This window comes from Gymnogyps californianus, chromosome 17, assembly GCF_018139145.2.
Source record: "Gymnogyps californianus isolate 813 chromosome 17, ASM1813914v2, whole genome shotgun sequence".
NCBI classification, from domain to species: Eukaryota; Metazoa; Chordata; class Aves; order Accipitriformes; family Cathartidae; genus Gymnogyps; species Gymnogyps californianus.
The window spans coordinates 5,810,914-5,826,011 of NC_059487.1; the positions used below are offsets into that span (position 1 = coordinate 5,810,914).

Below are 15,098 nucleotides of genomic sequence, written 5' to 3' on the forward strand. Positions count from 1 at the left end.
ATTCTAAAGGACAGAGAATGACTGGAGACAATTCTTTTATGTATCTATCGCTGTTCCCCTGTCAAGATTCATCACCAAGTCATTCCACAGGTTTCTTCCTTTCCCTCTGTTCAACAGCAAGGAATACAGGGCCTTCAAATTACCAGATTAACGAAGAATGAAGTAACTAAGGGGTCTGTCTTGTTCTGAAGCCAAGTTTCCCAGCACAGTCCTTTTAAGGAAAAAGACATAATATCTGTCTGTCCCTGTAGTGTCTTTTGCCTCAAGTAACTGCTGAAGTGTGGAGAGGGGTTGTAAGGTCATTGGTGTTACTCTGTTTCTATCAAAAGTACGTGGTGTGGTCAGTACTGGCTCAGCCCAGAAGGAGTTTTCTCTTGCAGTAACTATAGCCTGGAAAGTAGGTTGACTCAAATCTATTCAGTGATGATATATTTCTTCATTTGAACCCTTAGAAAAAGGAAGAATGCACTCTGGTGGAGTCTTACTTTTAGTAATAAAGTTCCTGCCTTAGAAAGGATAAACTGGTTATTCTGCTGTACTTTTCTAGGCTCCCTTTTCGTGAAGCTTCCATGCTTTTTTTTTTCCCATTTCTTCCCTTGTATGATTGGAAAATGAATGACTGAGGATCTAAGCTTCACAACCAAAAGCTGCTTTGTGTGTTCTCCTTGTGCTTAGTCAAAATTAATTCAGTTGTTTTGCAGTAAACTATAGAGCTCAGATTTTATTCTGGTTTATGGAAGGAAACAGTGAGCCCTGTTGAAGTGTCAGGCTCCCCGAACTGGTGCACCTGACCCAATGATGCACCTGAAGTGAAATAAGTTTGTGATAGCACAGTAATTGTACTTCATTTGAATTTGACTTCAAGAAGGATTTTAAGGATTTAGAAATAGCTTTCTGTAGCAATGTTGATTGTGGAGATGTTTTTCAACACTGGTAAAGGGTTGTGTGTGAAGTTGCTTTTGAAAGGTATATCTGTGCCATTAAGTATGCCACTCTGAAGGAGGAAGCAGAAGCCTGGCAGTCTTGTTTCAGTATCACTGTAGTTTCTTTCCTTTGTTGACACCTACTGAAAACCCAGGTCCTGCTTCTTCTATTGAATTTCATGCTTAGGTTATGGGGGACTCGAATCACGGTCTCAGTGCTTCAGTCACTCTCATTTCAGGATTCCAAATGTTTTGCAGTCAGCTATTGGAGAAATAAAACAGCACAGCAAACAGACCTGCAATACCTTTCCAGGGTAAATGTTTTATGTGTATTCTGTAGTTGTGTAAATAGGGCCATTAGGCCAGTAAGTGACATATCCAGTTTCACATGGGAAGTTTATTTTAGATTATGGTTTTCTGCTGCAGTGTATCATCCACAATACCATCATCTCTCTCTGAACAATGCCTCCTGGGTATGTTTTTCTGCTTTTGACACTTCTAGCTGCATATAGATGTTTTCCAGTTTTTGTGTCTTTCATACGTACAGTTCTGTTTTCTTTCAGTCTGCCCTGCTTTATTGGGAAAGGTGGTGTCTCTGATACCTGGATGTTTTCCGTCCAGTAGCTTTTCTTCCTCCTTTTTTGCGCTACAGTAATGGCAATCCATTTAAACAAACTCTAGAAACACTGTGTAATTGCTACTGGAACACCATGATCATACTGTGACTTCCTCCAACTGGGATACAAATATTTTAGAAAAGTTTAAACCTCTCTCAGACTGGTTAGGTGGGATTATTGTACATGCCTTTAAAATTGTTAAATCAAAACATGTAAAGTGAGATGACTAGTCCAAAGTCATAACCTGTCTAACAGTGAAGATCCTGATCCTCTATGCCTCGGACCATGCCACTTTCTGCGTATGGTTGCTCTTCTGAGCCATTGGGGTCTGCAAATAGGCTTTTTCATCTCTGCACAGGCGTTACTTTCTCAGGTGAACAGTTTATAAATTGACCAGAACCTCACAGAGCAACCTTGACACACGGGATTAGCGTTGCCTATTTAGGTAATCTGCTAACCCCATCACCATTCATGTCAAAGAACTTGGATAATGACTAAATGTTACAGTCTTTCTACTTGCTGATATAATCTATATATTGTAAAAGTTAGTGCAGCACTATACCATTTTGATCAGATGCCTAAGGCAAAAGTACATGTTCTTTGCCAGGAATATGAAGAGTATTTTAGACACCTTGAACTACATTCACATGTTTGAACATTCATAGCCCTTCTTGGCATCATTTCAGCAACTGAACCTTGCTAATTTTAATAGTAGTCTTTTTATACCCAGCATATAAGAAATTAAAACTCTAAAAGTAATATGATTTGGCAAAATAAATGGTAACAAATGATAAAACTTGAGTAACTTGAAAGTAAGAGGCCTTTTTCTGATAATCTGCAGTTTTAAGATGACTACTTTTGAGGAGAGCCTGTGAGAGACGAGAAAAATCAGTAAAGTTGTTTCATTTAGGTCATACAGAGTCTTTTGGCTTTGCTTACTTTTGCATCACCGCAGGTGAGAAGGAAATCGGCCTACATAGTAAAAAGGCTGCAGTTGTGGAGTAAATGGTCTAATAAGGAGGTGGTGTTTCAGCTGAGAAGGGACTAACCATTTCTCAAGTGACAGGAAGGCTCATGAGAAGTTTTTGAACTTGACCAGCTTTTGAACCTAATCCAGTGTTACTGAATTACCTCCCTTTCAGCTGCATAATTTAGCAGTGGAACTGGAGAAGTCTTTTTTTAAGACTGACTTCTCCTTTCCAGAGGAGAGGCTGAAAAGACCCTGCTGGTTTCATCATACGTGTCCTCTATGCTGATAGTAAAGGGCTTCTTGCTCATGCTTCAGGTTCAGGATGGCTGAATGTACCGGTAATAGAGCAAGCACTGTACTTGTACAGACCAATGATCCTGAAAAAGTCTTGAGAGCTTGTATGCTTCTCTTGTAACAAATAACTAATATCAAGGCATTGGACTTAAATTGGGGCAGAAATTTCAGCTGCTTATCTGAAGCAGAAGTGTTATTGGAGTAACAAGAGGTTAAAAATGTTTTTCTTAGATGGTAATGTGATTAATTTTTCATGCTGTGTCTTCAGATTTGGGCACAGATTTCAATCCCAAGAATCGAGTAAGCTTAAATTGCCTTTCTGGACATCAGTGTAGAGAAGCATTGAGACGAGGCTTCAAATGGATAAAATACCAGCATACATACCAGTTGAGGTATTTCTAGGCTGTCTAATGAGAGGAAAAGCAATTGGTGTTGCTGGAACCAGAAGGAAAATGCAGAAAGTCCCTATCCCCAGAACCTAGTAAAACATTTCAAAAGAACAAAGACTGCTGGCAGAAACCTTTCTGTAAGCAGGTTAATGAGGTATCCAAATTGTGCCCACAAAAACTTACAAGAAGGTGAACTGAAAGACGGCAAATATGGAAGGCTAATAGATTTATCTGGAAAAGCTACTGTTGACCAGAAATTGGGGTTACCAGGTGTTAATTTGCCAGCTATCTCACTTAATTTAGGAGAAATGAGAAGGACCAGATTGTTGCTCACATCTTTTTTCTCAGTTCTTAAAAAAAAAAAAAAAAAAAAAAAAAGAGAGAGAGATTCTAATGCAAAATGATGAAAATGGGATAAAATGGAAGTGGAATAAAAGTGGGCGGTGGGAATGGGATAAAATGGCATCTATAGCATCCTGTATCATGTGCCAGCAATACTCTCCCAAATAATATTGATAGCTGTACTGATTGGGCATATAAGAACTTATGCCCCTCTCTGTGATTTCAGTATTTTATTAGAAAAGTTGCTGTCAAAACTGAAATATTAATGTAGGAAGTAGGCCTGCTTCCCTTGATTATGATATGTAAGTAATCTTTCGGGGGGGGGTGTGGAGAATGGTGTTCAAAAGCATTTTAAAAGCAAATGAATTTGTCTCATGAATTAAAACAGTATAGTCCCACGTAATTGTTTTGCTACCAGACTAATCTATTAAGCCAGGGACCGTTCTCGTTATGAAAGGGGACTGCTCGCCTTTGCTGTCTGTTGGTACTCTTCCTCTCCAGGTGGCAACTGCCTGCTGGAGGACGGCCTTCTTTTACTTCATCTCTGTTCTTGTCATGCTGTAGTTAGAGATGCCTAACCTTTTACAGCTCTGTTCCTGGATAAAGACTAAAACTGCACTGTTCCAGTAATATGTATATACAAGTATTGCAAATAGGGTTATGACTCAGCCTTTCCCCAGAGACTTGGGGGGGGGGGAGGGAGGACAAAACAGAGCCACAGACCAAAAGTGCTTAGAATGTCCCATCCTTAAATCGGGCGTCCTTGTAATTAAACAGAGTTGAAAGATGAATCAACGTACAAAAATGCAGAGCTGCTCGTGATTGTTGGAGGTACAGGGGGAATGGCAGGAATAGTACAGCGACTGCTGTAATCTTTTGGAGACATACCAGGCTCAGCGTTAACAGACAGAGATCCAGTGCCAGAGACATCAAGCTTTCTAGAACAGAAGAGATGCCAAAAGCTCTGTTTGGGTTAGAGGATACTGAAGGGAGAGCCTTAGGGGTAATGGATCCTTGCCCAGTGAGCATAACCCCTGTCCCCACTGTAACCTTGATGCTGGAGAGAGACTTTTCAATTTCTGAAATCTTTTAAATATCGCATGAGCTTTTGGGGGTTTGAACTTTGCTTACAGTAGACAGTGGATTTTGCTAATGCTCTTGGAGAAGGAATAGTATTTATCTCCTTGTTTAGTGTTAGAGGGAGCAGACATACTTAATGGAAGACATAAAAGGCAGGAAACAAATGTGAATGTGTGATAATGTCTGACCTCATTCTGTAGCTTGTGAGGCTGGACCTAGTGAACTGCTAATCAGCTGCAAGCTGGGAGAGAGTTACTGGAGGCTGGAAGATTCTTCTAGGAATCAATATGCTAAATATATCAAAGAAAATATATTACAAACAGGAACACTTCTGTTGATTGCTTCTGTGTTGATGAGGTTTAGTGCGAGGTGGCCCACTGTGTCTTAAAGTTTTGTTCCCAATTTGGTCATCTGTTGCCTGTGTAATTCAGTTGGAGGTGGTGCTGTATTGTTTCTGTGAAGTGGGTACACAAACTGGAGTGAAATGGCTAAACTTGTTTCATGTCAGCCACCAAATAACCATCAACTTGGACTCCTAGATAAAGCCAGTCTGGAACAAAGCATTTTTGTGTGATACACCAAAAAAAGAATTCTGTCCTTTTTAATGACCCAGTCTCCTGAACTTAATCCAGCTCCATCCTCAAAAAAAAAAAAAAAAAAAAAAAAAGAGACCAAGAGCTTTAATGCCTTCTGAAGACATACATATGTCAGCTCAAGACTATTTAATAAACTCTTTTGAAGTCTTCATTCTTAACCTACCTCATGGCATTGTGTCAGAAAGTAACACCATTGAGTCTGAATACTAGGCAAATATTCCAGAATAATTTAATTCTTAGGAGACATGTCTGGCAGGTAGTACACTTGCCTCCATGGAAGTACTGAATTTAAAGTGTTGTCCACTGTGAGAGGCCAAGAACCTATCCAGCCTTGACTGCACTTGGGTGAAAGCTCTCCTGCCAGTTTTTCCCTTCTGCTTTCAAGACCATGTGCACAACCTCCTGTTCCTCAGCTGCTTTAGCCTGCCTTTTAGCCAGAATACCTCTATGAAAGACCTTCCTGCTAGAAATCCTTTGGTAGACGGCAAAGGAAGGCTGAGCGGTTACAAATACTAGCAAGGAGAGCTAGTTTAACTGGTCAGGCACTTTTTTTGCTGCTGTACCAGGCTTTAATTGTCTGAATATACCAAATCATTGTAAGCAGTGCAGGGGATTGAGGAAATAGATGTGTGACTCCAGTGTTTCCAGGGTATAGCCCTGGAACTGCTTTTCAAGAGCAAATATTAATTTCAGCTGGAAAGCACGAGTCAGCTGGAAGGGAATCTGGTGATGAAGGTAAAAGACTGTTCCGTTTTTTGCTTTTTTTGTAAAAAATAATCTTGTGGTTCTAAGCTCTAAAGAAAATAGCGTTGAGCTCAGTTGCACATGTTTTCCATCCGTTGGTTGGTAGAAAAAAAAATTGACTCTGTGTGCCTCCTTAAAAAGCGAGTATGTTATAAAATGAGCGTACATAGTTCTATGTATAGCATCATGATGGTTTTTCTAGCAATTTACCTATTCATCAAGTGTAAATAGATGGCTGTTCATTTCAGCCGGTGTTTTAGGAATTAGTGAGTAAACTCTCTGTGGAATAAAACCCAGGCAGTTTGCAAACAGCCTGAGCTTCCAGCTACTGGCTGAACTGAAGAATCTTAAGTGTGAAATGCACTGCGAAAACATTTTTGCCAGTGAAATGTGTGTTGTCCTGGTGGGAAGAAGGGTACTGAGAAATTGCTTCTTGGCAGTTCAGAGAGTGTAGGTGTCCGGTCCCCACACAGTTTGCCAGAGATGCCTGCAAAGCTCTGCCTGCTGTGAAACAGATTTTGCTGTTTAGGTACTTGAAAACTCTTAGGTGTTTTATGCTGTAACACCAAATGTTCCACATAACCTGCTACGTGCCTGTATATCAAAATGTAGAAAACTAAATCTTGTGCTTTAAATGTACATACTGCATACACCAAAGCACTGGGAAGTGTCACCAAGTTCAGGAGGATCAAGGAAAGATGCAGAAGGCAAGTTGGAGGCTTGAATGTCAGCATTCATATGTTGCTTTATGTTGTCTTACTGCAGGTGTCTGAAAACAATACCTGAAGTTATAGAAAGCAATAGATTAAAATCATACTCTGTGGAAATGTGACTGTGGGTCTGTTTCCACTAAAACCAATTGAATGTTTTGAGGTTATAAGAGCTGGTGTCAGTTAAGGAGAAAAATGAATTTGTGGCGAAAGACTTGGGAGTCAGGAGGATGAGGCTTGTTCCTGGCTCTGCAATGCATTTACCATGTGACTGAAAGTCACAAAATCCTTGTGTTGCGGTTTCCTATTCTTACTGCAGGGATAGTGGCCTTTTTAGAGGCATGGTAACATCTTTACAATTAATTAAGCATTAATACCTTACATCCAAGATCTCCGGTGGAAATTCTGGTGCTATGATCTGAAAACAGTTGCCAAAGTCAGCACAGCCTTTTAGGTATCCTGAGGAGCTTACTTAATTTTAGTTGCTTTGAGAAGCATGTTAAAAAAAAAAACAAAAAACAACCCAAAACAAAAAACAAAAACACAACAAAAAACCTGGAGGGAGTCTTTGGGCATGCACACATTCTTCCCAACATTACAGTGACCTTGACTGTAAATGATAGTGCCTTTTGAGGTGGGTTTGAGGTGCTAGTTCAGCCTCAGCTCCTTTTTGATCTACTGATAAAGAACATTTAAGGACCTAAAGATGCTTGTAAATGAGTTTATTTACAATTCAACTATGTTGCTCTCTTTCTGTGCTGGATCTGTTTCCTTGGTGCTTTGAAGGACTTTATTGTACAGTACAGTTGTCACTGAGGATGGGAAATGTCACTTGGAGTAGAAATTGATACCAATAAAATTACTGTGTTCATGTAGATTTACTTTAGTGCCATCTCCCATTTCTGACCTGTCACTTAATTTGGACCAGTCCTAACCTGTGTAGGTGGGTTACCACGAGCATATACTCATTACAGCTGTCATGTTGGATTTTCTTGGTGGGGATGTTACCGGAGGGAGGTAAGTGTCTCCTGCAGAAGAGAAGCATGGGGAGAGAATTCCTAGTCCTCTTTTCTTTTCACCCTTTCTTTTCCTCTTCCCTCGTAACTCCCCTTTTCCCTTGCTGTGTGCCTGTCATGTCATGCACTATTGGGGATAAGAATAAGGTTATTTTAATTGGGGGGGGGGACACACGAGGACTGCTTTGTCTAGACTAGGTACTTGTGGAAGTAGCAGCCTAAATTCTAGGATTCAGCAGGCCTAACATTTCAGCTTTATGCTCTGTTCCTGTATCCGTATAATCTATTTGCCATGAAATACTTACAGGCATAGGAAGCTAGGTTTCCCATCTGCCAAATAAGATTGAACTTGCTATAGCCATACTTACCTATTTAATAAGAAGGGTTGCATTTTTTCAGGGTTTGTAAAGCATTTAAAGGTCATTGTACTGAAGACCATATAAATGCAGCTGTTGCCAAGTTGAATTAACTTGTGCTGCAGGAACAATGAATCCATTTAGGACCTCTGAAATTAAGATTTTTTTATTACAAATTTTGAATGACAGAAAATACTGGTATGGGGTGGGGAAAAATGCAGAGGTTCCTGAGGGAGGCATGGAGTTTTCTCCCAACTTCATTACTTAATTTTTTTTGCCTCTCTGCTTGCAGATTCTCACAAACACAAAGATAAACACAAAGACCGAGAACACCGGCACAAAGAGCACAAGAAGGACAAGGAAAAAGACCGGGAAAAGTCCAAGCACAGTAATAGGTGAGGAAAAACTCGATGAAGTCCTCATAGGCTAAAACACCGTTGCACATGCAGTCTTACAAGAATTACTCTGATAATATATGAGGACGGAATTGCTACATTTTGAATGTGGTTTATATGAGTGTAGGTGCTTTAAGCCTAACTTCTGTCATTGCATGCATTTCCATGTGGGTAGCTAAAGCAGCGTATCTTGCAAATGTGAGCCAATACTAATGTCTAAAAGGTTATTGTAGCTTAGTGTTACTAAAGGCATTGAAAACTAGTTTAACCCCATCTTCATGAAGATTGATCAATTTTGTTCATAATCTTTTTTGCATGTGGTTCCAATTGATTGTCAGAAATGTGGAGCCCTCTTGAGTGGTATAAACCCCACTGTTTTAGCATAGATGAACCTGATGTGACTACTCAGCCTCTTAATAATTAGAAGTGTCTGGAAAGATGGTCCCTCAGAATGATGGTGATGTCCTTGGCCTGCTACCACAATGGCTGAATATTTCAATACTGAGGCAGCGTTATGAACTTCTGCTGGGTTAGACGATGAATTTGAATGGATTGCATGCTGTTTTGTCTGATGTGATTGATACACTACACCCCCACTGTATGGGGAAGGTGTTTCATGTCAGTCACCTGCCATATCATGCACACTGAACACAAACACTTATTTAGTCTGTGATGACCTGTAGCTCTTTAGGCGGTGGTGAATTCCGCGGTCCAGTTGATACCCTAGCCTAGGCTGTGAACTGCAAGAACCAGGATGTGCAGGTCTGTCCGTGGTGATTTGGTGTGATGGAGCACAGGGCAAGTACGTCACACAGAGGATGTTACTCACTCAGAAAAGCTTTCCTAGTTGTAACTCCTGACATGCAAGTGCCACGGTGCCTATGTTGACAATGAAACTTGCAAAAAACAGTCCCTGGAGGGTAAGTTTCTGTTGTGATGCTTGGTGAATGGCAGATAGTGTTTATGCTATGGCCAAGCAAGTGTTATTAACTAATTGCTGTGCAACTGTGATAACACAATCTAAAAATGAATAAAAAAGCTTGTGTTAGCAATGATTTCTATTAAAACGAAGCGTGGAAAGGAGAGAGCCTGTGCTGAGCCGTGGGTTTGTTTTATTGGGGTCACACTTTATTTGAGTTTTCTGTGACCTTTCGAGAAGTTACACAACCTTACTGTTCCATAATACGTTTCGCCTTTTTTTCTGAAAGTAAATGGTTAACAGGGGAAAAAAAATCTAGGCCAAATAACTTGCAGCATTTACTGGCTTCCGCAGCGAAGGTGAAATGCTTTGGACACATTGTTTGCACTCTTCTTTGCAATATCTATATTGCCTTCATTTCTGATTTTCATTTTTCTGATCTTCAGGCATGCACCCCAGTATTGACTCTCGCATTTCCAAATGTTCATTGCTTCACTTGAAAAACCATTCACCTGGAATCTTAGCAAAGTACATCCTTTTGTAAGGAGTAATGTAAGCACTATCTTTAAATTTCCAGAATTCATGAATGATTTGACCTTATTTGTGTAGGAGTTGGAAATGGTCAGTGTATTTTTAACTGGAAGAACTAATTATGGCTTATAACTTGAAGCTGCACGCTACTGATCGTGTAAACAATAAATACCAAAACAGTGGAAAGGAGATAAGAATGGCTAATATGTTTTGTGAGGTGTAGCTCATGAGATGATATGTAATCATGCTTTATCTTGAAGTAATTCCTTCTTCCCTACAGTGTTGCCTTGAAATCCCTGTGAGAAAGGCATCATGTTTTCTAGGCACTGTGCCTAAAGCTTCCAGTCCCTTTCATTTATCTATTAAGTGTTCACTTGTCCTGTGAGCACAATATACTGCATCTTTGAGTCCCATAATAGGGTAGACCTATGTGGATGGCATGACTGAGTGCATGCACGTGCAGGGGGTTTGTTCAAGGCGTGTTTTGGGGAGAGATTACTTAATGCTGCCTTGCCCCGCAGGCCCCTACACAAGGCGGGACTTCACTTCCCCAGGCTGAGTGCACAGCTTGCGAACATTTTCTATAGTGTGTTTTCTGCCTTTTAAAAGTGCCACCTTAAAAATGAATGTATTATAGTGCTGAATCATGACATCCGGTCGTGAAGGTGGTACTCAGGGAGGATAACGTACGCGGACACACATGCGGTGCTGTGGTTGGATCGCTCCTTCAGGAGTGCTCTAAAATCTTCACTGTCCTGTTCATGCTCAGTCATGCACAGGGACATGGCTGCTTGCTGTGGAAAGCCAGCTGACTTCTAACACAAACTTTTTAGAAGTAACTGACCTCATAATTGAAATTTAAGCATTTCTTCCCTAAATCCTTTGATTCAACTGTCATCCATGTAATTCCATAAATGTAAGTTGTGTCTGTGAGGATTAGATTTTTAGGTGACCATTGTCTTGTCAAGGAGATAGCCCTTCTCCTTCAGCAGCTCACGACATGGGGGTCAAGGTGGAGGAAGATCTGTGGTGAGCAGGGAATTCCTTAGAGGGGAGCTGCTGGAAGGACCTGAATGGAGCAGGTGCTTGTGGCCAGGCGACTGCCAAGTGTTCACATGGAAGGTGTGAATGCAAGGATGGCAGAGACCAGACTGGTGAGTTATGGGACAGGACGGGGAAGGACTGAAGCAAGCTGAGTTTCAGTTCAGGCTCTGTTACTATAGTCGCTGTACCAAAATACTTTCCTGGATAGAGCCAAGATGAACAGAGAAGTCTGAATTTTAGGATGGCCTGTGTGACTGTCCAGTGTCCATCACTATCGTACTGCTAAGCAGAAGGATTGCACTGGGGAGGGGGCATTTGATCACTTTGCCATTTTTTAATAGCTTTTAATTTTGCCAGCAGTGGGAGAGAAGGAAGTTGCTTTGTGGGGAAATACTGGAGAATTGTCCTCTTTCAGAAGGGCTCTTAGCTGTGATATAACAAGACCAAAAGCAAAATTGTTCCTGGAGGAAGAAGAGTGAGGGCTGTGATTGCCTACGCTTCATTAGTTTTGAAAATCTTGGCTTAGCGCTTTGTAATAGAGTCATTCAAAGGGCTGGTTCTAGGTCCAGTTTATTTTGATACTTGGTTGTAATGGCCGTCACTGCTGAAAAAGGTTCCTCATGCAGAAGTGTAGATGCAAGTGGAAGAAGTGCATCATCGGCTGTGCTTACTAAACAGGGATACTCATTTTTTCAACCCATCCACTGCTTAGGCAAAGGGGTTTCTTGACACTGAGCTGGTAAATGTCCATTTTCCCTGATGTCAGCCAGTTGTGCTTGCAAGCTAACTGAAAGGTGTTGCATTTTTAGATTTTTAGCAAATGGGTTCAAAACCCATGGAAACTCTTCACTTGGAAGACTTTCAGACAGGTTAGAAAATTCTGTTTCCAAGTTTTTCAAGTGTGCAGCTAGGAAAGTTTTTTCCCCGTGACACACTTGCATCAGTTCTGGCAATAAAATCATGTACTGATGGATCTGTTTTCACAATGCTCCCTCTGTAGCACAATTTTCTTTCGAAAAGCAGTTACTTTCTTTCCCGTTGTTCAAATGGCACCTTCACCTTGAAGGGGCACCTTAAGTGTGTCTATTTTTTTGGATAATATCTGCTAGGTAGCATACTACTGACAGCAGCTGGTCATCAGCAAGTTTGCAACGCTTGTCTTTTTGTAAAAGAAAACTCCTCTTGAAGTTCGACAGCTCTTTTAAGCCTTTTGCAGCGAGATAAGCGGTGAACCTCTACGTGGTGCAAGAGATTTTCATGGCCGCTCCCTGTCTCATTACAACTTGTTGTAAAGACTCTACTGGGTCGAAAGTCTTGTTTTTATAAACAAAGGTGGTGAAGTGCCCCTTCCAAAACTCAGCCCTACAGCAGTGCCACCATGTTACTGTCCCTCCACTGTGACCATCCAGCACCTCCAGTCTGCAGCAAAACCAACAGTTGAACCCAACTGCGGGGGACTGCAGCAGACCTCTGAGAGCCTCTGCCCTGCTGAGGATTGTGACAACAATTTTGATAGGGGATATTTCTTCACAGAAGAATTTTGAAGGAAAAAAACCTGCCTGCTTGTACCAAAGTTTCTCCTTTGACAATGAAAAACAAGTGAAAAATAGCCATTACTCCGTTAGAAATAAAACAACAAATTTCCAAGATTACAAAATGTGGGATTTTCCACTGGTTTTTACCTGTATGGGGAATTTTTAAAGCACTTGATAAAAGCCTGTCACCTGTTGCTAAAATTGAAAATGAATCCTTTTTAAAAATTTATCTTAGATTAATAGAATTGCATGTAAATCTTCACAAAATCCATTCTGTATTTTAGAAAAGCTGCTGTGTTATTGCAAAAGATGTGCTGTATCTTTGATAATTCTCAAAGAGGTTGAACAGTGCTTTAGCAGAAATCTAAGCCATTGTTGTCGATGCAACTTGGGTTTGTACCTCCGTGGCATTTTATACGGAGTATGTGAAGAGTCCCCTAATTGCATTCTGAGAAGTACGGTACTGCATCGGGCATTGTACACAGTTAAGAGCATTGTCTGGTTGTGTTTGAAGCAGATCGTTTTTATGTCTGTCTGTAATAGTTTGACAATTTCATTTCCTGCCCTGTACTTAAAAAAGGCTTTTAAAATAAAACCTGCATCAAGAAGGCAGAACAACTCCAATGCAGGAGAATAAATGTTTCCTGTATCCAGACTTTGAAGGATCTAACCTGCCAAGATAAGTCTCAGAAATACCTAAAATAGATAATTTTGATTTCATATGGCAGAAGTGTGTGGAGTGGTATGTAGAACTTCTTAATTTTGCTTCTTGCTTTCCTCCTCTCCCACTCACAAGATGACACTTCTGTATCTTAACCACTCATTTACAGCTGTAGTAAACTGGGAGAGAACATTTGTATGCCTCAGATCTCCGTCACCCCTCAAGGAAAGAAAATGCAAAGCCCACTTAAGAGAAATCCATATCAGAGAATAAATCCACATGGCTATCAAGCAATCTCTGTCAAGCAAAGTGTTTTCTTTTGCTCCTTTTCTCAGCCCTGTACTTCCTGATCCCCAAAAGAAAATCTAATACACACCCATTAAATATAAATGTCAGTGGTTAAAAAATAAAACTAAACAAATCTGATGTGGCAATAGGTTTCTGATCTGTGGGAGACTAGCATTTCAAATAAGTAGACCATGTAAAATAATGAAATAATGGGTCCTTTGAAGCCAAGACTTGTTAGAGATTGGTTTAGAAGTGTTCGCAGCAACAAGTGTCTTTCTGCCAGGTGTCTTGGGCTTTGTGCATGGAGTGTGGGCTGCCAGTAGACTGAAGAGTGCAGAAATGGCTGTGACAGGGAATGGGAATAAAGAGGCTGCTCTTGCAGCACTGATCCATGTTGTCAATGTGACAAGCATCTGAGCCGCAGGAAGAAAAATCTTCTGTCAGATTGCATATTTCCTCCGTTTACTAAATCTCTTGTGATCACAGCTTGAGATGAACTGAAGCATGGAACACATAAGGGATCTATAGACCTGATCTTCACTGGCATCTTCTAGGTTTTATGGTTTTGCTAGGAAAAACACAGATTCCAGGCGTTTGCTAGTCGTGAATGAAGATAAATTTCAGTTCAGACATCTTGCACACCTCCTCTGGTTTATTTTGTGATCCTGACCCGCTAAGAATTGTGTGCATTGGGGGCAGGAAGAGGCAGGGATATCTGATTTAGGGGAAAAAGGGATTTAAAAAAAGATGTCAGCACCCCCTGTTCCCTGGCGTGGGTAGTTTTGTTTTTATTCCCCATTTGAGTGCGCAGTTCACCTTGATCAGCTTTCTAATGTAACGCTGCCTTCCAGTAGTAAAAATTTTTGCTTTTCATTTAGTAGTATACGTGATTCTCATGCATCCATAGGAGGTGCGTGCTAAGCCTGATCCTCGTCTCAATGTGCAAATGTTGTTCTGCTTTCTAATATTTTTATCAGCTGTTGATTAGTCCAGGTTTTTATCTTGTTCTTCTTGCTGAAGGCTTGATCTGTTATCTGTGAAAACTGGTGAAAAGACTCCTTTCAACTCTGGGAAAAGTGGTTTCAGGGATTTATTGTATTGCTGAACTCCCAGCAGAAACATTGGGGCTCACGTGTTCATTCCCTGTAATACCATATGATGACCCTCTAACAGTGAGCATAAAATACGGCAAGCCAGCTGAAAACTTGTCCTTCGCTGGTGTGCCTTCTGTTTTTGAAATGCTCCCTGCACAGTCAGTTGTTCATTGGTATGCGTTTGTCTGAATATGATCACAGTTTTCCATTAACATTGTGTTACGTCAGACGAGCCGTGGGCTGCGTAACCTATGCTCTGTCCCTATTGTGTTTTTTAGATTTCACTAAAATCACAGCTCCCTGTTATTTTACGCTTCAGTTGCATTGTAGCAGCTCCCGAGTAGGCAAGGAAAGCTCCGCTTGCAGCAGGCTCTGGTGCTTGCTAGTAGCAGATTCCCAGTCACGACCTAATTACAGCTGAGAATATGAGAAAGAAGAAATAGGAGACACTTTAGATAAAGCATCCTTCCCAGCTTGTGATCTTGAAGCTGGAATGGAAAGGGCCTGGGAAGGGATTATTAACGTACATAAATGGCACCTGAAGAATGCGGTGTTAAATTACCACAACGCTGTTGTAGTTTGAAGAAGCAAGCT

At 40.8% G+C, this 15,098-nt stretch overlaps 1 protein-coding gene across 1 annotated transcript in view; it reads left to right on the plus strand.

Annotated features, from left to right (window-relative positions):
* TOP1 (DNA topoisomerase I) overlaps positions 1–15,098 on the plus strand; it is a 69,143-nt gene that overhangs the window by 22,127 nt on the left and 31,918 nt on the right. The window contains exon 3 of the mRNA XM_050907237.1: positions 8,330–8,432. Coding sequence (XP_050763194.1) covers positions 8,330–8,432 — 103 coding nt within the window. The remainder of the gene's footprint in view (positions 1–8,329; positions 8,433–15,098) is intronic.